Source organism: Microcaecilia unicolor, chromosome 5 (assembly GCF_901765095.1).
Source record: "Microcaecilia unicolor chromosome 5, aMicUni1.1, whole genome shotgun sequence".
NCBI lineage: Eukaryota > Metazoa > Chordata > Amphibia > Gymnophiona > Siphonopidae > Microcaecilia > Microcaecilia unicolor.
This window is the reverse complement of record NC_044035.1, coordinates 226,621,616-226,644,635: the sequence shown is the minus strand read 5'-3', so window position 1 is coordinate 226,644,635 and position 23,020 is coordinate 226,621,616. Positions and strand designations below refer to the sequence as shown.

The window sequence follows — 23,020 nt, the reverse complement described above, 5'->3', positions numbered from 1 at the left end:
ATAGAGCATTTAAATATATTTGTAAGGAATACTTGTACACAAATGGATGTAGAGGAGCAGCAACATGCATAAAAATGCTATAGACGATACCACAGGATGTGCTGTAACCTTATACAAAATTTCTGTGTTTTAAAGCATTATAAATTCCCTTGAAGACGCCGTTATGGTGAAACGTGGCTTCATGTTTGGCTTCACGTTAATATCTGGTGAGAATGGTATATTTATAATAAAACTACTCAAACACTAGTTGAAAAAATTGGAGCCTGAAGGTAGATGAGAGATTAAATTTTAACTGCCAGACCCTCGACCATTCTTTTAACATTTCGAGATCCCTTCTCATTGTTTCTACTCCCTCCATAGTGTCCACTCTATTGGCTATCTCCATGTCATCCGCAAAAAAGCAAACCTTTCCTTCCAACCATTCAGCAATATCTCTCACAAATATATTAAACAGAATCGGCCCTGGCACCGACTCCTGAGAAACTCCACTGCTCACCTTCCTTTCCTCTGAGAAGATTCCATTTACCACTACCCTCTGTCACCTGTCGGTCAACCAGTTTCCTATTCAGTTCACCACTTTTGGTCCTAAGTTCTGTCCTCTCAGCTTATTCACAAGTCTTATGTGGTACAAAGAGCTTACTCAAGAAAATCTGACATAGTGGTAAAAGAGAAAACCATAAGAATGGCATTAATAATACAAGTGACAGTGGCAAGGGATTATTATATACATTGTGTGGAGAGAGAAGATCCTCAAGTGCCTGGACATGCAGTCAAAGACCGTAGCAGAAAGATACAGAAATATTCCTCATTGGGCTTAGTCCCACAGACCCAGTGGCATAGACACAGGTGGGCCCGGTTAGGCACAGGCCCACCCAGCAGCAATGTGGTTGGCGGGATTCCTCAAGCCCCACCAGCTGAAGTCTCCCACCATCTCTCCCTCCAAGAGATTGGGAGAGTCACTTAAGTCCCCAGACACCCTTCCCCCCAGTACATTCCCCCTGATCACACTGGCCCGAGCCTTCCATCTGACACAACTTCCTGTTTGCAGGACCAGGAGGTTGCATCAGAAGGAAAGCTTGGAGCAGGCGTGAGCAAGGGGAATCACTTGCTGCTCGCTGCTGGTGAAGACCTAAAGGATTTAAAGGAACTGGGGGGGGGGGGCAGGGAGTGCACTTAAGTGACCCCCCACAATTGCCTGAGGGGGGAGGGAGAGATGCTGGGTGAGGGGCAGGGTTGTCAAGCCCATTCACTTTGGGTTCAGGTTCACCTTCTAGTACTAGATTTCCTTTTTATTTGTCACCTATCAACTTTCCATTTCCATCTTTCACCCCCCCAGCTCTCCCATTTTTAGTCTCACTTGTCTCTTCTGTCATCTGTTCCCCATTACCAGATTTCTACTCTGTGTATTCGCTATCCTTGTCCCACTTCTCCTTGACAACCGTCCAAGGCCTCTCCCTCGTAGTTCAAGTTAAGAGGAATCTCTTGGCAGATTTAAATTCTTACTGAAGATGCGCCTTTTCTTTTATCCTTTGAGCAGTCAGAATTGGGACCCTAATAGTGACTGAGTGTTCACTCTCTTTTTTTTTTTTTAACAATTCTTCTGGTATGACTGCTTATCTCTCCTATACATTGCATTTCCTTTTCTATTCTTTATTTGATTTTGTAAACCATTTTGGTCTGTGGGTCAGTTAATGGTGGTATATCAAGAATAAATACCTAATGCCTAATGGTTCCATCATTTTCAGTATCTCCCCTCCCTCTACCCTTGAAGCCCAGCATATCCTCCCTCTTTTAGCACAATGCCTCCCACCGAATTATGTGGCCTACTTTTCTCTGCATTCCAACTCCATGTCCTTCCTCATGCTCTTTTTGCTTCTCCCCTGGTATCATGGTAACTGCTGCTTCCTCAAGCAACAGCTTCGCCATGCCGAACGCATCTGGCGCAAGTCCTGCTTTTCTTATTCCCTCTATGTTGTTAAGTCATTATTCCATTGGTATCACTCCCTCTTAAAACAACAATGTTATTCTTGCTACCTTAATCTAATCAAGTCCTTTGCTAACCGGCTGAAGAACTTATTTGCTCTTGTTTCCAACTTGTCCTCTGTGTCTCTGCCTCTGAGTTTGCTTCTTTCTTTGCTTCCAAATTACAAACTCTCCATGCTCAATCTCTCTTCCTGCCCAACTGCCCACTGCTTCTCCCTCATCTAGACCCTCATTTTCCTCCTTTCTTTCTCCCTTTGATTGTTCCTGTTCACCTCCCCTTCTCCCCACTTCCTCCCTTTACCCCTCCATGCCTCCAATCCCGTAGCTCCCTTTCTTGGACTCAAGTTTAATCTTCCCTCTTTGACACTTCTGACTAATATTTTCATTTCAATGCGCAAACCTACCTGCCTTCTTGACCCTATTGCCATCCCCTTGGTTATCTATCCCACACCATGCCCTTCTTCCCTTTTCCCTCTTCATGATCTATAATAGCTTCTCTTCTGATGAGGTTCCCCCTGTTTGGAAATCTGCAGTTGTCAGATCTCTTTTGAAGAAACCTTCTTTGTATCCTTGTTGTCTGTCAAATTATCGTCCTGTCTCAAATCTCCCTTTTGTCTCCAAACTGACCAAGAAATTGGTCTTTGCTCAGCTTACCCAACATGTTGAATCCTCACAGCTGCTTCATTCTTTCCAGTCTGGATTTCGCTCTAGTCACTCCACCGAAACAATTATGGCCTCTCACCTAAATGATCTTTATTCTGCTTCCAATAGGGGTAACACTGTTTTATTTATTTATTTATTTATTTATTTGTTGCATTTGTATCCCACATTTTCCCACCTATTTGCAGGCTCAATGTGGCTTACAATTTTCCGACATTTTGCTAATCTTATTAGATATTACTGTTGCCTTCGACGTTGTTGATCACGCTTTACTTCTCCATCAACTCTCTTCCATTGGCATCTCCAGTACTGTACTTATGTGGTTCTCCTCCTTCCTCTCTGCTCGCATTTTCCAGGCTGTTTCCCTTTCTCAGTTTCTGATAATTTCTCCCTAACTTCCAGAGCACCCCAAGGGTTTACTTAGTCTTTTCTTCTCTTTAATCTATTCCTTAGTCCCCTTGACTCCCTTATCCAGTGCTTCGCTGTGAGATTTTACATGTATGCTGATGATATCCTACTTGTTTTCCCTCAAGACCCTGTCACCCCTGATCTTTCCCCACTTCAGAAATGTCTTGATGCCATTGATCTCTGCCTTTCTTTACATAATCTGATTCTGAACCTCTCTAAAAGCACAGCCTTATGGGTTTCTAGGTATCATTTCCCCCCGTGTTCATTCCTTATTTGAGAGGATCTCCAATTGACTGTCGATTCCGTGAAATACCTTGGCGTTATTCTTGACCCACAACTCTCCTTCACATCTCACATCTCCTCAGTTTTAAAGAGCTGCTTTTATTCCTTAAGATTGATCTGCTTCCTCCGCTACTATCTGGATGACCTCTCCTACGCTACTCTAATCTATGCCAGTCACCTCTCGGCTAGGACTATTGTAATATTATCTTTTCTGGTCTCCCTCTTCCCTCTTTAAAAAGACTGCAAGCGGTCCAAAATATTGCCATTAGAATCTTGGCACGCACCCATCATTTCAACTGAGCTTCTCCACTTTTTGATCAGTTTCACTGGTTGCCCATTCAGTTCAGATTTCAGCACAAGACTCTATGGCCCATGAGGTCCTTCACTGCTGTTCCCCAGCCTGTCTCTCCTCATTCATTACCCCTTACACCCCTTCACGTTTACTACAGTTGTCCTTTTCTAATCAGCTTGTTATTCCACCTCTCTACTGCTCTCATTTGGAATCCATGTGGCACTCTGCTTTTTTTCTGCAGGCCCCCCTCCCTCTGGAATTTGTTACCCCTTGAACTTAGATCTGAGCAATCTTACCTCAAATTTAGGTCAGCCTTAAAGACTCATCTGTTTTCCCTTGCTCTTCCTGCCCATTAGGCTGCCTGCTCAGTGACCAGTCCATCCACATGGCAGCACACTTTTTTTTCCTTCCTCTATTCTTTTCCTGTCCTTTCCTATGATGACTGTAGTTCTTTTCCATTCATAATTTACCTTGTTATGTACAGCGCTTTGACTTTCCTTTAAGAAAGGTGGTATATTAAGTTTCCTATTAAACATAAGAACATAAGCAATGCCATACTAGAACAGACTGAAGGTATCCTGTTTCCAACAGTGGCCAATCCAGGTCACAAGTACCTGGCAAGATCCCAGAACAGTAAAACAGATTTTGTGCTGCTTGTCCTAGAAATACGCAGTGGATATTCCAAAGTCCATATTAATGGCTTATGGACCTCTCTTTTAGGAAATTATTCAAACCTTTTTTAAACCCTACTAAGCTAACTGTTTTTCTCTAGCAACGATTTCCAGAGATTAATTACATGTTCAAAGAAGAAATAATTTCTCTGGTTTGTTTTAAATGTACTACTTAGTAGCTTCATTGTGTGCCCCCTAGTCCTAGCATTTTTGGAAAAAGTAAACAAGCAATTCACGTCTACCCATTCCACTCCACTCAGATCTCTATTATATCTCCTCTCAGTCATCTCTTCTTCAAGCTGAAGAGCCCTAACCACTTTAGCCTTTCCTCATAGGAAAGTTGTCCCATCCCCTTTATCATTTTCGTCGCCCTTCTATGTACTTTTCTAATTCCACTATATCTTTTTTGAGATGCGGTGACCAGAGTTACACATAGTATTCGTGGTGCATTCACACCATGGAGCGATACAAAGCCATTATAACATTCTCATTCTCTCTTCCTCCACACTTGTAGCCCGGCATTTTCTGTCCTTTCCCCTCCACTCCCAGCATCTTCTTGTCTCATCGATTCCCTCCTTCCCCCACCCATAGTCCAGCATCTCTCCCTTTCTCTTTCCTGCTGTCCTTCCCTCTCTCCCTCCCCATGGTCCAGCATCTCCCTCTCTCTTCCATCCCTGTCTGTCCCTGTAGTCCAACAGCTCTCCATCTCTCTTTCCGGCCTCCCATTGTCCAGAATCTCTCCCCTTGTTCCCTCTACTCCAGATCCAACATTTCTCCTTCCCTCCCCCTCTGCTCCCATGTCCAATATCTAAGTCTAAGTCTATCAATTTTTGATATACTGCCTTCTATTGAAGCACAAATCAAGGCGGTTTACATATACAACTATTCAGGTACTTGCACTGTCCCAGATGGGCTCACAATCTAAGTATATTGTACCTCTTCCTTCCCTCCCTCCCTCCCTCCCTCCCTCCCTCCCCCTCCACCCCAGGCCCAAAATTTCTCCCTCCTTCCTCTTTGCTTCCTCATTCACCATCTCTCTTCCCTCTTTCCCCTCTGCTCCTTTATCCAAAATCTCTTTGTCTCTTTTCCCTTTCTCCTTCCCCTCTGCCCCTGAAACCAATATCTTTCTTCCCACCCTCCCCCTTCCCCTCAGTATCAACATGTCTGCATCTCTCTCCCTCTCTTCCACCTTCAGATCTGGCATCTTTCCCTCCCTGACCCACAGCCCAGCACCTCTTCCTTTCTCTGAACCCCCTCCCTTGCTGAACCACAGAACCGTCACTGGTGGCAGCAGCCATTTAAATAGACTGCCTGTGCTAGCCCTGCAAGCTTTCCTCTGAAGTGTCCAGCAAGTGAGGAAACAGGAAGTGACATCATTGAGGGTAGGGCATGACAGAGGGAACCTGCGGGGCCAGTGCAGGCAGTCTACATGAATGGTGGATGCTGCTGGTGACAGTTCTGAGGTAAAGCAGGGAAGGGTGAGGATTTCAGAAAGAGGGAGAGTTGCCAGGCCATGTGCATGGGAGGGGTAGGGTTACCATATGGCTCCAGAAAAAGGAGGACGGATTGAGCCAGCCGGGATATACTTCCATTGCTTTCCATTGAAAGCAATGGAAGTAAAAACCCGGCTGACTCAATTACTTCCATTGAAAGCAATGGAAGTAAAACCCGGCTGGCTCAATCAGTCCTCCTTTTTCTGGAGCCACATGGTAACCCTAGGGAGGGGCAGATGCCAGATCCTGGGCCAGAAGAGAGGGAGAGAAGAGAATGAGGCAGTTTCTGCTGAAGTGTTCTGGGTGTCTCACTGGCCACCAGACTGGGTGGGCATGAGCCAAGAATGGGTGGGCCTATGCCCACCCATAGCTATGCTACTGTCTGGCAAGGAAAGAAATCTAGACTGCCATTTGTCACTTTATCACTACACAAGAAATGGAGGCTTCCATGGCATCAAAAGGTATGGCTGGTGTGTCTGCCTGAGACCTATTTACTGCTTGTGTGATTCCAGTAATTAATTAAGCTGGGCCAAGCTGGAAGCACACTTTCAGATCTTATTAGGCCCCATATTTTAATGTTTCTGTGTTTTAACTGCCAGACTACATATAATGGTTTTACAGTTGTAACTGCTTCATCTTGTAGGGCATACCAGTGTTTCATGTTCTTCTTATCTCTAGAGACCCTCTGTGCTTATTCCACTCTTTTGAACTCTTCTACCAACTATGTCTCTACCTTCTCCTCCAGGGAGATATTTCAGGAATATAGTACTCATTCCATGAAAAAACCCAAAACATTTTGTTCCCCAGTCTACTCCCTTGAAGCTGTATTTTGTGACCTCTAGTTTTAGAACTTCCTTTCCACTGAAAGCATTTGCTTCTTGAGCATTATTAATACTTTTTTTTTTTTTTTAATTATCTTTATTAGCATCAGTGCAGTACAACCATGTGTTCTGTTCATTTATATACAAAAAGTAACACCAGTGCGATGAACAACATTTATACTCTGAATAAAGATGTGCAAGTCCCCTCCCTCACTCAGGACTGCACTAACTTTTATTTTTCCCCCCCTCCCAACTGTGTCATCCCCCCATCAATTCCCTATATGTTATACCATTCAAAGGGAAAAAAAAAAGTAGCATCCAAATATATCCCTTCTCCCCTGCCCACCCCTCCAACCCCCCCCCCCTTCCCTTCCTCCCTCCCTACCCGTCTGCAAGTGAAATTAGTCCCTATCTACCTGTCTCTCCTCTCATTTAGGGTATACATATTTAGCTCTTTGAGTCTCATCTAGTATGACTTCTGATATATAGACTCCACACCATTTTGATTGTCTTTCTCTGACCCACAAGGAATGAATCTACTCTAGGACATCTATTGGTTACTTCCTAATAACCATTATTGGTCTTTGTTACAGGCAAGATGCTGACTTAGATGGACTTTTGGTCTGACCCAGAATGGTATGTTTTATGGCCTTATGTCTCAGATGTGAATGTCTCTGTCATAGTCCATAGGTACCTCTTCCTGTAGTACCCATAGGGGCTGATATTCAGACCGTGGGAGTTAGCCTGGCTAACTCCCGTGGACCGTGATGATGGTGGATATTCCATGCTGGGCCATTTCTGGTGCACGGCATTGAATATCCAGTTTATTTTTAGCTGGTTTCAACATAACTGGCTAAGTAGATATTCAGACTTAACAAGTTATCTTGAAAATTTCCAAAGATATCCCATGTTTTAATGTGGCCATATTTGGCTGCTAAACTCGAGCTGAAAATTGGCAGATAGTCGGTTATATTGTCCGATATAACCAGTTATCCACTAGCTGCTAACCGGTAATATTCACCAGGGGATAGCCAGCTATCCCCCGCTGAATATTGCCGGATAGCCAGTTATGCGGCATTTAACCAGTCAGGTGCCAAGCCTGGTTGGATAAATGCTTTTGAATATCAGGGGACAGGTTTCCAATGTGGCAAAAAGTCATAACAGTGTTGGCCCATCAACTCTGTCTTATAAAAAAAATGTTGTTAACAGCTGGAGAAGAGCAAAATAAGACTGATGTGTGGTTTTACACATTTATGTTACTTGAGGGGTAATTGTTCTTGATCGTAAGTGAGGAATACTGGATACAGCTTTACTTTGGCCACTAGGGGCCAAACTTAGTCCAAGTTTCCAGTGGCTTAAAGTCATGAGAAGGTTGGTGGCCCCTGCCAAATTAGTTTTTGACCTCAATATAGTTCCCATTTGACAGATGTTCCCATAATCAAAACAAATATGACCATCACTCTTCATAGTCTGTACTGATTGTATATAGTTATACTATGCCCCCACCCATTTCATTATGAATTATAGAATTTTTCAGGTTTACAAGAATTTGTGCTTTTAACAGATAACATTGTAATATAAATAATGAAAATTTTAGAAGTAAGGTCTGTAAATTCTCGCTGCTTACATCATTAGAAAATTAAAATCTAAGGAACCTACACATTCTGAATTGTTGACAGGACATTCGGTGATTAACAATAATGAATGATTTGGACTTGAATTTGATTTAGCTCATACCGTTCTCAGCAGGTTAAAGGGAGTTAAAGAATGAGCAGCAGCAGCAGAACATAGGGAGAGAGTGAAAAAATAAACAGCCAAATATAGGAAAGAGTCCACAAATTTTCTAATTACTATGATAACCTAAAATCCACTTGACCTTTAGTCTTGTGATTTAATGTGTAATGGAATTAATCTCTTAATCTTAAACAGATGATAAATACCTCCATGTCTTACCTTGAACCTGTAAATTCAGAATGATTTCATCGAATCCCCAGCTATTAGTGGCAACACAGCTGTAGTACCCAGAATCTTCTGCTTTCACAGTGCGAATTATAAAGCTACCATTGCTATAGACGTTTCTTCTCCCATCAACCAATACTAGACTGGGTGTCCCGTTACTACCTCAGAGAAAACAAAAACAAAGAAATTACAATCAAAATTAGAACTGGCCTTTTTTTTTTTTTTTTAAAGAAATCTGTGTGGACATGTGTTATGTTAGGGCTGCTTTTTCTCAGGGTACCCCATAAGAAAAATGGTTTTATAAATATGAGAGGGCACATTATATTTCAAACAATGAAAGAAAAGAACTGATACATTTATGCAAGATGAATTTATTCACACAGTTCAGGACCAACAATGAGATCCATTATTGGTCTTCCTCAACATGTCCTGTCAAGCATAACTCTGCAAATGGAACCAATGGCCAACTGCCAAACTCTTAACCACCAGGACTGCTTTATTAAGTTAGCCCTTAGTGAAAATTTTAACTGTATACCAAAGCTTAAAGGTTCTTTTGAAAGATGACGACAGGCAATAGGAAGGTCATTATTTAGTACCATCACATAGAGTGCTAAATTTTTTTATGGGTGAGGTAGAGAAGAGTGTGAACCTGGTGAGCACTGTAACAGGCACCCAGAAGATCCTATTGGGCTGGATGTGGTTGTTTCTGGACCCATCTCGTCGGCCCGCTAACATCATCAGTGTGGGCCGGCACAACTGATAAAATGTCACGTCTGTAGCCGTGACCACCCTCAGACTTACCTTATTCCTGGAGGTCGGCTTCCTAGCTGGCTCCTGTTTCTTCTGTCTGTCCTTTCTGAGCTCTCTGTGCTGGCTGCATCCAGCAGCATGACACTAATTGCCTCACTATACTGCACCTGTGGGTGTTGCCTGGGTTAGCTCTCTCTCTCACTCTGTGCTGGCTGCTTCCAGCATGACTCTAATTGCTTCACTACACTACACCTGGGTGTGGGAAGCCTCTCTGTGTTTCACTGTGCTTTCTGCCTGCTCTGTGGGTTGTGCCTGAACAGCCTCCGTAGTTGCTTAGAGATTGCTGCAGCTGTGCCTTTGGTGTTGAAGGGCTTTATTAAGCACTTAGAGATTGCAGCCTTTGCCTTTGCATTGCCAAGACCTCGAGAACGCAACATAAAACCCTTAAATCCCTGTGGCTGGTGGAGGTAGAGAGGAGCGAGAGCCTGGTGAGCACTGCAAGAGGCACTCAGAAGATCCTATTGGGCTGGCTGTGATTGTTTCTCGATCCATCTCGTCGACTCACTAACGTCATCAGTGCAGGCCGGCGCTGCCAATAAAACCCAGCAAACCCCTGCAGCACGGGGTGTGCCCTATGGAGCAAACCAGGCTCCTTGTGAGTCCCTTTGGCGAAAGGGTATTTGGCTTGGATTTCTACTCCTCTCTCAGGTACACTTTTGCTTTTTAAACTGGGAAGCACAAAGCCAAATCTAAATCTTGTTGCAAGTACACTGGTTACTATAGGCCTGATAAAAGATCTGATTCTGTATAATGAAGATACTCTGTGGTGCCTCGTTAAGTTCAGCAAAAGGCTCACCCCAGACCCTCCTATTTCTTCCCAAGAAGGTTTTTCTACTGTGGGAGGGTGATTGGCTTTGCTGCAGCTTACTCCACCTCCACTATTATCTTCTGGACAGTTACAACTGGTCACATTTCCTAGAGTGCTTATTGTACTTGTTATGTTTAAAAGTTTAATAAAAAATTTTTTTATGGTGCCATGACGGAACACGTAAAAATATATATATATTTGTATCCATAAACTGGGCAGAAAAGCCTCACATGCGGTGTATTGTAAACGTCTTCACATCTTCACAAATCTTTCATATATTGCTGTCTAGAAAATAGAATTTAAAATGCATTCAAGCTAGAGTTTGTTTCACTGATCTACACAACATGCTGTACACTTTCATGTGAAAGAACAATTATAGAACTATTGAAAAAGTAATTAAGAAACCAAAAGGCTTGATTGCACAAATCTTTACAACCTTTTGTCACAGTACTTATATGTGACAGTAGTGGTATTCTATAATATAAGCACGCAAGTCCCATGGCACATAAATGCAAGGGTGCATAAACAGGAGGTGGTACATGTCAATCATTTAGGAGTGGAGGAGTAGCACAGTGGGCAGGGGAACTGGGTTCATTTCCCACTGCAGCTCCTTGTGACTCTTGGCAAGCCAATTAACCCTCTTGTATATCCCATCATGGAAATCAGGGAAACCTAGAGAAGAAGAAACATTAACTACAGAATTTAATCCCTAGAAGAGAGATAGAAGCAAGTCTAGGAAGGAGGCGGGAACCACAGAATTAAAACCTCAGGAGAGAGGGTGGGCTCCAAGTCAATCACAGAAGAAGGAGGTTTAGAGCCTCAGCAGGAAGAGATGGGAAGGAACACAGTCCTGGCCAGAGAGAGTGGAAGCAGAAAGAGGAGGCGTCAACAGTGCTATAAAAGAGAGGAGACAAGAGCAGAGCTCAGTCACTGTTGAGAGACCGAAAAGTGCAGAGCTCCTGGCCAGAAGACCTGCAAGCATGAGGGTACAGACCTGTCTTACTATTTTCCTGTCTTTGAACTGTGGTATTAAAACTGACTGTTTGGGAACTATTTGTTTTCTTGTTACTGCCTACCAGTGGGGGAAATGCATCCCTGGAAGGAGGAGTAGATTCCAGGAATTATGTGGGTGGTGTCAGGCAAGATAGCAAGCTTGGCATTTCTTTTTCATTTGTGATTAACTGGTAACATTTTTTTGAATCAAGTGAACCCTGAGGATTGTTCCCATAGTTTTTGTTGTTGTTTGTTTTGGACCTTGATGTGAACTGCGTAACACCCTAGAGACCTAAGTAAGACTGGGATGTTTTCACCTCCCTACAGGAGCTTGCCCTGGGGAAAGGCTTAAAGGAACCTAAGTCCAGAAAGGGACCTGGACTTAGTGTTGGAGAGACTGAGTGACTGATGATAATCCATTTTTGTGTGTGAGTGCCAGATTCTAGACACAGCAACTGTTGATCAGCCATAGGATATTCGTAGCCAGCTACCGTTGAAAGGACTCCAGAGCAGAGGACACATCATACTTCCATTGTCGCAGGTACAAAAACAAATTGTGAGCCCACTAGAGACAGGTAAAGTGCCTGCATATCATACATGTAAATCACTTTGGTTGAGAAAGGCAGTATATCAAATTTATGACCCTTTTACACACATTGATTATATGATACTTGTATTTAGGCGCTAAAGTGCTACATTTTGGTGTCTACGTTTATGCCTGCTATTGACATAAGTGGGTGATCCTAAATCTCAGTATATAAATCTCAACTTACACTATGCTTGGAATGCCCTCCCGCGAGAGGTGGTGGAGAGGAAAACGGTACTAGAATTCAAACATGCTTGGGATAAACATAAAGGAATCCTGCTCAGAAGGAAGGGATCCCCAGAAGCTTAGCCGGTGGCGGGAGGCAGGGCTGGTGGTTGGGAGGTGGGGATAGTGCTGGGCAGACTTATACGGTCTGTGCCAGAACCGGTGGTGGGAGGCGGGGCTGGTGGTTGGGAGGCGGGGATAGTGCTGGGCAGACTTATACGGTCTGTGCCCTGAAAAAGACAGGTACAAATCAAGGTAAGGTATACACAAAAAATGGCACATGTGAATTTATTTTGTTGGGCAGACTGGATAGACCGTGCTGGTCTTTTTCTGCCGTCATCTACTATTTTACTATGCTACTATGTTACTAGTCTCTCTATATAAAACGCACCTCCAACGTTCTAATGAAGCCTCACTTTCCCAGCGTTCTAAAGTGAAGTGGCTGAGATAAGTTTTCCCAACGTTCTAAAGTGAAGTGGCTGAGATAAGTTTTCATCCATGAGAGTCTGCCCCGCCCACGCGTCAAACGTGATGACGTTGAGGGCAGAGCAATGACACTCAACGAATCACATCACCCACCCACCCCCCAACATCAAACACCCCCTCCCATCACCCGAAGCATATCCACACACCCGCCTCCCCCCCCACACACGTCACTCCTTCCCTCCCTCCCAGTTCAAGGCCCATCACGCACCTCCCACCGAGTTGCAGACTCCCTCCTCCATCAGATTTAAACACCCCCCCGCGTAAATGACCCTGCTCAGCGCATCAACAACCCCCCCAACATGAACCCCCCCTCCCACCACCCGAAGCACATCCAAACACCCGCCCCCACACACACACACATGTCACTCCCTCCCTCCCAGATCAAGGCCCATCACGCCCTTCCCACCCAGTTGCAGACTCCCCCTCCCTCAGATTTAAACACCCCCCTCCGCGTTAATGACACCTGCACCCCCCTACCGCGGCACTCTGGACACCACCCTTTCCTCCGAAATACCTCCCCTCTGCTGACGGATCCGAAGTTCTGTCCTGGGCTGCGGGGCGTGGCTTGATGAATGAGCATCTGTTGAAGTCTCTGTGTGTGCGTCTGACATCAGATGCACGCACAGAAACTTCAACAGATGCTCATTCAACAAGGAACGCCACGCAGCCCAGAACAGCACTTCGGATCCGTCAGCAGAGGTACATGACGGCTTCAGGGGAGGTATTTCGGAGGAAAGGGTGGTGTCCAGAGGGTTGCGGCAGGGGGGTCCAGGGGTCAGTAACGCGGAGGGGGGGTGTTTAAATCTGAGGGAGGGGGGACTCTGCAACTCGGTGGGAGGGGCGTGAAGGGGGCCTTGAACTGGGAGGGAGGGGGGTCTGTAACTCTGGAGGGACTGAAGAGGGGGGGCAAGGGACCGAGCAGGGTGGTGTCCAGAGGGTCACGCCACGGGGGGGCCAGGCAGTAATGCGAAAGGGGGGGGTTACAATCGGAGGGAGGGGGGAGTCTGCAACTCGGTGGGAGGGCGTGAAGGGGGCCTTGAACTGGGAGGGGAGTCTGCAACTCGGGAGGGAGACACCAAGGGACGGAGGGGGTCTGGAGGGAGGAAGGGAGGGAGGGGGGTCTGCAACTCGGATGGGAGGGAGGGAGGGGGGTATGGAACTCGGCAGGGAGGGAGGATGGGTGGGAATTTACCTTGCTAGCGCCCGTTTCATTGCATTTCAAAACGGGCCTTTTTACTAGTATTCTATAAAGGAATCTGAGTGCACAGATGCCATTACAGAATTCACACTCAGAATGCTGCATTTTGGCACATAAACTTTGCCGCACTTTATAGAATTGACCCCATAGAGGGCAATTTTAAAACTCGGGGCCCATATTTACATGCAACTTCCATGTATAAAGGTATGAAATACCAGCACTTACATGAGCAAGTGTACACCTACTCATGAAAGTGACAGTAAGGCACTTAAGCATTATGTTATAATGGCATGTGTGAGTGGCATAGTATGTATTTGCACAGGGGGCAGGACAGGATTGAATACCACCTTTATATAAGGGAAGGGAGAGAGAGACTGGAATTCAGTACTGTATTTTTTTTTTTTAACATCAGCTGCTCCAGCCAAAAAAGTGCCAGTATTCAGCCTATGGCCAGCATTGAGTACCCGGATGGAGTGATGACTAGCACTGCTATCCGGATGATGATACTGAGCTCAATATCCAGATAACTAATTTCTAACTATCCGGACAGTTATCTAATTAACAGATTGAATATCACCAGTATTCATGTAGAGGAGCATTTTTGAAAGGACGTCTCAGTAGCAAAAGAAACACCCCAAAATCCGTTCATCTCACAGCCTTTTCAAACAGGAAAAGCATTGAGGTTTCCTGTTCGAAAATAAGAAAGAAGGACATCCATCCTGAGTAACCATTCTACAAACTGAAACTTTTACATGATAATCCGGGGGGGGGGGGGGGGGGGGGGGGGGGTGCAAGGCATAAGGACATCTGTCTGGCAGCATTCTTATGAAAATGGTCACACAGATGTCCTTTCAGAACAGGGTAGTAGCCTAATGGTCAGTGCAGTAAACCAAGGAGCAAAAGTTCAAATCCCATTATAACTTGAGGTTTATACCCACTGTACCTGAATGTACACCACATGTCCTTTGCATAGGCGGTCGGTGGCCCAACTGTTTGGGGAGGCTAAAGGGGGTGGGGTTAGGGGTGGAGCCAAGGGCGGAGCTTATAGCCACAATTAACAGAAAAAAAATAAGTAAAAATAAATCACAATTAATACCTTTTATTAAATTTAGATATTAGATATGTATCATATGTCAAAGAATAAAGTGGTTGCTCAAAGCATATATACTAACCACAATCGCTCAACTGTAAAACACTATGCACAAATTTGTGCAAAAACACACAGAACCTTACTGTACCATAACACTAGGCAGACCCTAATACACCAATATACTACCCATATGGAAAATACAGACCGTCAACAATATGAAACAAGAGATCATAATATCACAATTCTCATGTAGAGCCACAAAACACCCTTTTAGGGTGGATAGTGTTCACAATGAGCTCCTTTTATTAAAGAGGTAGTGTGTCATGATTTAGGCTCTAAAACCCTTTCTGATGTTTTGGTGCCACCTCAGTAAGGCCAATACACAATCTCTCTACTGCAAAACACTACACAAACTTGTGCATAAACACACTCATAACCGTAGCAAACCATAACAGCACTAATTCCAAGGACAGGATGAGCTACAACCTTATGTGTGGAAAGGCAGCACTGTAATTACACCGGGCTCTAAAACACCAGTACACAACCCAGTGAAACAAAAAAAAAAAACCCAAAAAGGGCTGTAAATATTAAACACTAGTAGAATACTGCACCTTGATTACACATGAAAAACACATGACACAACAGATATGAAGGCAAAACTGGAAAGTTACCTCAGGAAGTCAGACTCATCATGCAGCAATACTAGAAAAATTGAAACTTACATGCAAAATATCACAGATGCATATTTCCAAAAGCTGACATTCCCCTCCATCCATGTCCAGATTTCTCCTCTCTTCCCTCCCCTCCCTTCATCCATCCATGTCCTGCACCTTCCCTCTTTCTCTCCTACCCTTCCATCCAGTGTCATCCCTCTTTCTCTCTCCATCCTTCTACCCATTACCCTATCCCAATCCTTCCTTCTATTGTCTCCTTCTCCTTTCATCCATTATCTCCCTCTATCTCCCCTTCCTTCTAAACAGTTCTCTCTCTCCACCCTTCCCATTCAGCATGTCCTCTCTATCCCCATCCTTCCAGTGTCTTTCCTCTTTCCCTCCCTACCCTTCCCTCTTTCTTCCCCCTCCTTCCAGCATTTTCCCCTCTTTCTCCATCCTTTCATTCCGTATTTCTCCGTCTGACAGCTAGGGTCTCCCCCAGTTTCTCCCCAGCAGCTTCTCTCTCTCTCTCTTGCCCATGTCCACGCTTTCTCTCCCCATCTTTCCACTCATCTCTCTCTCTCTCTCTCCTCTTTCATCCAGCATCTTCTCTCTGGCTCTCCCCTGCTCTTTTCCATGCCCATGGCTCTCCCCTGCTCTTTTCCATGGCCCCTCTTTCTCTCCCCATCTCTCTCTGGCTCTTCCCTACTCTTTTCCATGTCCCTGGCTTTCCCCTGCTCTCTTCCATTGTCCCCCTTCCTTTTCTCTCCCCATCTCTCTCTGGCTCTCCCCTGCTCTCTTCCATGTCCCCTCTTTCTCTCCCCATCTCTCTCTGGCTCTCCCCTGCTCTTTTGTATGTCCCTGGCTCTCCCCTGCACTTTTCCACTTTCTCTCTCTCTCTCTCCTCCAGCATCCTCACTTGAACTGTAAGCTCTTTAAGGCAGAAAAAGGGTAGTACTGTAAGGTACGTTAAACATTTGGGAAGGCCAGCTACAAGTTCAATTAAATGATGCAAATTAATTTAGGGGAACAACAGAGCAAAAAAAAAACAAACAAACAGGCTGTTTCAAGACTATCTGGTGTGGGGGATGTGTCCATCGGTTCAAACACTGTATTACTGCTGCCCAGCGAGGAATCTGCGCCCCCCGCCCCCACCGAGGAACCAAGATTTCAAAATGACTGGGGATGCTAAAGCCAATGGAAATTAACTCTCCCTGGGCAGTTTAACAGCTTGCTTAATATCTGGCAATTGGCGCCCCACCTCGCCTTTCCTCGTATATTCCGCCAAGAGAGCCAAATTTTCTAAATAACTGGGAGTGTTAAACCCAACGGAAAATACCCATCCCTGGACACCTCTCTGGCCCGGCTCAAACAAAAGTAGACGGTACTCATGCTCATAGTGCTGGAGAACTCGAGAGCCTACTGCAGAGAGGGAAAAGCCGCGCGGGAGCACACCTGAAGTCCATTAATAACAGCTGAATCCACGGTACAGTGACCTGTAGCAGCAGCAGCGATGTAAGCGCTGCTTTCAGCCTGCCCCGGAAGCACTCTGTACAGCTTCCCGCGTAGGTGGGACGCTGTCCAGAGAAGGCTTCCGGGGCAGGCTGAAAGCAGCGCTTACATCATTGCTGCTGCTGCTGCTGCTACGAAGCCTCAAATTTGAAAAACGTGACAGGAGCGGAGGGGAGAGCGATGCCGCGCTGGTCGGAGGGGGGGAGAAGGACAGCCCCAGCATCGATCGCACGTCGGGGGGTGGGGGGGGGGGGGGAAGACAGCCTCAGCATCAATTGCACGTTCTGCACGCACCAGTCGGGGGGGAGATGTTCAAGACAGCACCCCTCACGAGCTGCACCCGAGGCAGTCCGCCCCCACCGCCCCGCCCTTGCTGCACTTGTGGCCAAGCCTCTTATACCGGGCGCCTATGGTCCTTTGGTTTACAAATTCATTGAATTTACCACTAGGCTAATCGTCTGAGCTGCTTGTTGCTTTGTTCAGAATGGCCATAATACATGCAGCTGACATATAGCCTGGTTTTCCTTTCTGGTTTCACTTTCAGGGGAAAGGGAGGAAGACAGCAATTGCTTGGGGATTAAGGAGAGATCATGTCTTAATCCCTCCAGTGGTCAGCTGCTTTTTTGTAACTTGGTGCAAAATCTGTATGTACTTTTGCAGTGCTTTCCTATCACAAATGGATTTCAGTGTGTTGTTCATTCTCTTATTTTAATGTGATTTTATATTGTAAACCGTTCTGATTTACTTCTGTAATAAGTGACGGTCTAGTAAATGAATAAACGATAAACGATGACATGACATAAAGCAGGTCTAGATAAAAATGTCCTTTTTAGACACGGACATTTCTTCACATTCGAAACTTGCTATTGGGCATCCTACTTTTGGGCCCTCCCCAGACCCACCCAAAAAACACCCCCTTGCTATTTGAACGAACTGAAGTATGAAATGTCCAAATTCTGACTTTCCAAAATCAGGAGTTGGACGTTTTTAGCAGATGGACTCTTTTTAGGCATCCATCTGCTTTGACAATGAGCACCATAATTTCCTGTTCTATCTAGGTACCACCCCAGCACTAGCCCAATAGTGCTGGAGGTAATGATTTTTGGCAGCACTATCCAGACAGTTCTACTAAAAATCGATGGATGGCCACAGTCAGCAGCACTTATCCAGAGAGCAGGTGCTGCTATCCAGATGACTGTGTTTGCATTTCAGGCACACAGTTACCATCATAGGCATACTTAATAGCATCAACACACTTTTACTACAGGGTGGTATTTCCGCTCTTGCAGTGTGCCATTTCCTGCACTAGAAAATAAAAACCATTTTCTAGCACAGGGGCTGGGGAATAGGCATGCCCAGTGATATTCGCTGGCCGCTGCCCAATTACCGCCAGATTACCACATGAGCCCTTACCGCCAAATAAATAGGTGGCAGTAAGGGCTCAGGCACTAATGGCCATATGCTACTTATGAAGTTAGCGCATGGCCATTAAGGATGCCAACTGAAAAAAAGGCTTTTCATGGCCACGGTTAAAGTGTCCATAGCATGTGGCAATCCTACGTGACAACACTACCACAGGCCACTTTTTACTGCAGCTGTATAAAATGACCCCTAAATTCTCAAATAGTGATACATAAGAAAGCAAATGACCATAGTCAGATGCATCCTTAAACTTATACAAACATTCTGATAAACAGAAAGAATCAGTGAGAATCCATCATCATATGAGGTTGAAAGAAGCAACAGAATTTGCAAAACAACAAAAAATATTTAAAAAAAAATAAGATCTTTCAAGGCCAAAGCACATATAAAGCAGGAAATACAGAGAGGTACTTCAGGATTAGAGAATGGCACGGGGCAAAGTTTGTCCCTATCCCATCCTCCTAGTAGCTGTCCCGTCCCCAGGGGCTTTGTCCCATGCACAAGACTCAAATACTTATGATTTTATATTAATATTTTTATTAAATTATAAAAAAGGAAAAATATTCTGTAAACTTGTTATTTATAAATCACAGATAGAAAACAATAATATCGAGCAACTGAAATAACCCCCCCCCCCCTCCTGGCCACCTTCTACCCTTCCAACCCCAACAATATCTGACTTCAGCTACCCCAAGGAACCCCTATCCACCCTGTTAAAATGTCCAGGGGGACTCTGTATGCACTAGCAGAGAGAAATATGCCCTATAAAGCACTATTATGATAGTAACATAGTAACATAGTAGATGACGGCAGAAAAAGACCTGCACGGTCCATCCAGTCTGCCCAACAAGATAACTCATATTTGCTGCTTTTTGTGTATACCCTACTTTGATTTGTACCTATGCTCTTCAGGGCACAGACCGTATAAGTCTGCCCCGCACTATCCTCGCCTCCCAACCACCAGCCCCACCTCCCACCCACCGGCTTTGGCACAGGCACAGACCGTATAAGTCTGCCCAGCACTATCCTCACCTCCCCAGCCCTGCCTCCCAACCCCGGCTCTGGCACAGACCGTACAAGTCTGTCCAGCACTATCCCCGCCTCCCAACCACCAGTCCCGCTTCCCACCACCGGCTCTGGCACAGACCGTATAAGTCTGCCCAGCCCTATCCCCGCCTCCCAACCTCCAGCCTCGCCTCCCGATCTTGACTAAGCTCCTGAGGATCCATTCCTTTGGCACAGGATTCCTTTATGCTTATCCCACGCATGTTTGAATTCCGTTACCGTTTTCATTTCCACCACCTCCCGCGGGAGGGCATTCCAAGCATCCACTACTCTCTCCGTGGAAAAATACTTCCTGACATTTTTCTTGAGTCTGCCCCCCTTCAATCTCATTTCATGTCCTCTCGTTCTACCACCTTCCCATCTCCGGAAAAGATTCGTTTGCGGATTAATACCTTTCAAATATTTGAACGTCTGTATCATATCACCCCTGTTTCTCCTTTCCTCCAGGGTATACATGTTTAGTTCAGCAAGTCTCTCCTCATACGTCTTGTAACGCAAATCCCATACCATTCTCGTAGCTTTTCTTTGCACCGCTTCAATTCTTTTTACATCCTTAACAAGATACGGCCTCCAAAACTGAACACAATACTCCAGGTGGGGTTTCACCAACGACTTATACAGGGGCATCAACACCCCCTTTCTTCTGCTGGTCACACCTCTCTTTATACAGCCTAACAACCTTCTAGCTACTGCCACCGCCTTGTCACACTGTTTCGTCGCCTTCAAATCCTCAGATACTATCACCCCAAGATCCCTCTCTCCGCCCGTACCTATCAGACTCTCCCCACCTAACACATACGTCTCCCTTGGATTTCTACTTCCTAAGTGCATCACTTTGCATTTCTTCGCATTGAATTTTAATTGCCAAACCTTAGACCATTCTTCTAGCTTCCATATGTCCTTTTTCATGTTTTCCACTCCCTCCGGGGTGTCCACTCTGTTACAGATCTTAGTATCATCCGCAAATAGGCAAACTTTACCTTCTAACCCTTCGGCAATGTCACTCACAAATATATTGAACAGAATCGGCCCCAGCACCGATCCTTGAGGCACTCCACTACTTACCTTTCGCTCCTCCGAGCGAATTCCATTCACCACCACCCTCTGGCGTCTGTCCGTCAACCAGTTCCTAATCCAGTTCACCACTTCGGGTCCTATCTTCAGCCCCTCCAGTTTATTTAAGAGCCTCCTGTGGGGAACCGTGTCAAAAGCTTTGCTGAAATCTAAGTAGATTACGTCCATAGCTCGTCCCTGATTCAGTTCTCCTGTCACCCAATCAAAGAACTCAGTGAGGTTCGTTTGGCACGATTTCCCTTTGGTAAATCCATGCTGTCTTGGATCTTGCAACTTATTGGCTTCCAGGAAATGCACTATCCTTTCCTTCAGCATCGCTTCCATTACTTTTCCAATAACTGAAGTGAGGCTTACCGGCCTGTAGTTTGCAGCTTCTTCCCTATCACCACTTTTCTGAAGTGGGACCACATCCGCCGATCTCCAATCCCTCGGAACCTCTCCCGTCTCCAAGGATTTATTAAACAAATCTTTAAGAGGACCCGCCAGAACCTCTCTGAGCTCCCTCAATATCCTAGGGTGGATCCCATCCGGCCCCATGGCTTTGTCCACCTTTAGCTTTTCAAGTTGTTCATACACAACTTGATATTTTAATCTGTGGATGAATCATAAGTCATAAACAATCTCAGGATTCAGTCTAGCTCGTCTGTCTTCCACAATCCTTCCCGCAATAGAAAATGTCCTCTCAGAAGACATGCTGGTAGCAGGAATATACAGGATCCCCCATGCAACATTTGCCTAGTACTTTTGCTTGTTTATCAAAAAAAAATCAAAATATTGTCATCTGCATCACTTGAACATAAATAACTGTCCAATTCATTAAAAACAGCCTTCAAAGGAGGAACTGTTCCATAAAAGTCGCTCAGAAAACTGCTAACATCCATTTTATTCTTTTGGCGGGGAACTCTTCCACAGATGTGAAGCTTTCTGAGAATGTGGATTTTAGAGGATCCCGAGTTATTGGACTTGAGCCTTCCTTTTAGATCTAGTTTTGGTACAACCTTCTCAAAGGAGAAATTAGGTCTTACCTGATAATTTTCTTTTCAATAGTCCTTCTTGCTATTCCAGTACCTTTGGAATAGTTGTGTCAATCAACCAGCGGGTGGAGATAGAGAACTGAAAATTGAGCTGAGACATATCTCTCTTGGCATCCAGTCCAACTCCTCAGTATTTATGTAGACAAGCAGTAAGGAGAAACTGAGAATAAACACAACAACCTTAAAAAGCTCACTAACCTAACACTAACTAGATGAGCAAACATGTATGGACGTCTCTCATCTCTGGACAACTTGTAGAGAACAAGAGATATGCAGGAAGCACAATGCAAGGTTATTTAACCTATTACTTCGCACCAACTAAATATCTCAAAAACCTTGGTTGGACCTCTGGAATAGTGGGAAGGATTAATAGAAAGAAATTATCAGGTAAGACCTAATTTCTTCTTCCATTACGTAGCTTCCCACTATTCCAGAACCTGTGGAATGTTTAAAGCAATCCCTAGAGTGGGTGGAATTCTAGGGCCTAAGCCCCACAACTGGCTTCTGAGTGTGCTGCAACATCCACCCTATAGTGCTTGGCAAACGTATGCAGCGTCGACCACGTCACTGCCTTGCAAATATCCACCGGAGACAATAAGGCAGTCTCCACCCAGGATGCTGTAGAATGAGCCCATAAGGCCTCAGGAGCCTGCTTCCCCCACATGCAAATAAGCTGATGCAGTAGTTTCCTTCAGCCATCTAGCAATTGCAGGCTTGGAAGCCATGTGGCCAAGCCTCTGTTTACCAAAAAACATAGTCTGTCTGATTTGCGATACTCATTTGTGACTTGCAGATATTTAATGAGGACTCTACGCATATCGAGAAATTTCAAGGAAGAATATTGAGCCTCTTCATCCTCTCTACAAAAGGACAGATCCACTGATTGATTGAGATGAAATGCTGATACCACTTTCGGAAGAAAGGAAGGAACCACATGCAAGGAGACCCCCACCTCCGAAAAGTGAAGAAAGTAATCCCAACAAAAGAGAGCCTGAAGCTCCAAAACCCCAAGTGCCAACACAACAGTCACCAAGAACGCTGTCTTTAGCATAAGATCTTTCAAAGAGGCCTTCCAGAGTGTCTCAAAAGGAGGCTTCTGAAGAGCACAAAGGACTAAATTAAGGTTCCACTTTGGACACGGCGTACGAAAGGGAAGCCGCAAGCGGCACACTCCCTGCAAGAATCAAAGTGCATTTTTCTTTATGGCTCCACATTTGTGGAATTCTATGCTTTTTTCCACTCTGTTCTCTCTAGCACCTGCCCACTGTGTCCCTCCCCCTCCCCCTGTGTCCCTTCCCTTTCTACTACCCAGCTGTTTCCCCACATCCAAGGGCAGGCATCTCTCTTGATTTTGCTCTTTCCATCTTTGGGTCCAGTGACTTTCCCACTCTTCCCTCTGCTCACCTGCCTCCCCCCACCCCACCCCAAGCATCTCTCACTCACGCTCTCTCTTATTCCCTCCATTACTACAGCCTCTCTCCCACTCTCTTTCTCA

The 23,020-nt window shown here is 45.2% G+C and overlaps 1 protein-coding gene across 1 annotated transcript in view; it reads right to left on the bottom strand.

The window, feature by feature from the left end:
• The window catches only part of DSCAM (DS cell adhesion molecule), a 999,367-nt gene that overhangs the window by 211,118 nt on the left and 765,229 nt on the right, over positions 1-23,020 (bottom strand). The window contains 1 exon segment of the mRNA XM_030205023.1: positions 8,564-8,727. Within this exon segment, the coding sequence (XP_030060883.1) occupies positions 8,564-8,727 (164 nt within the window).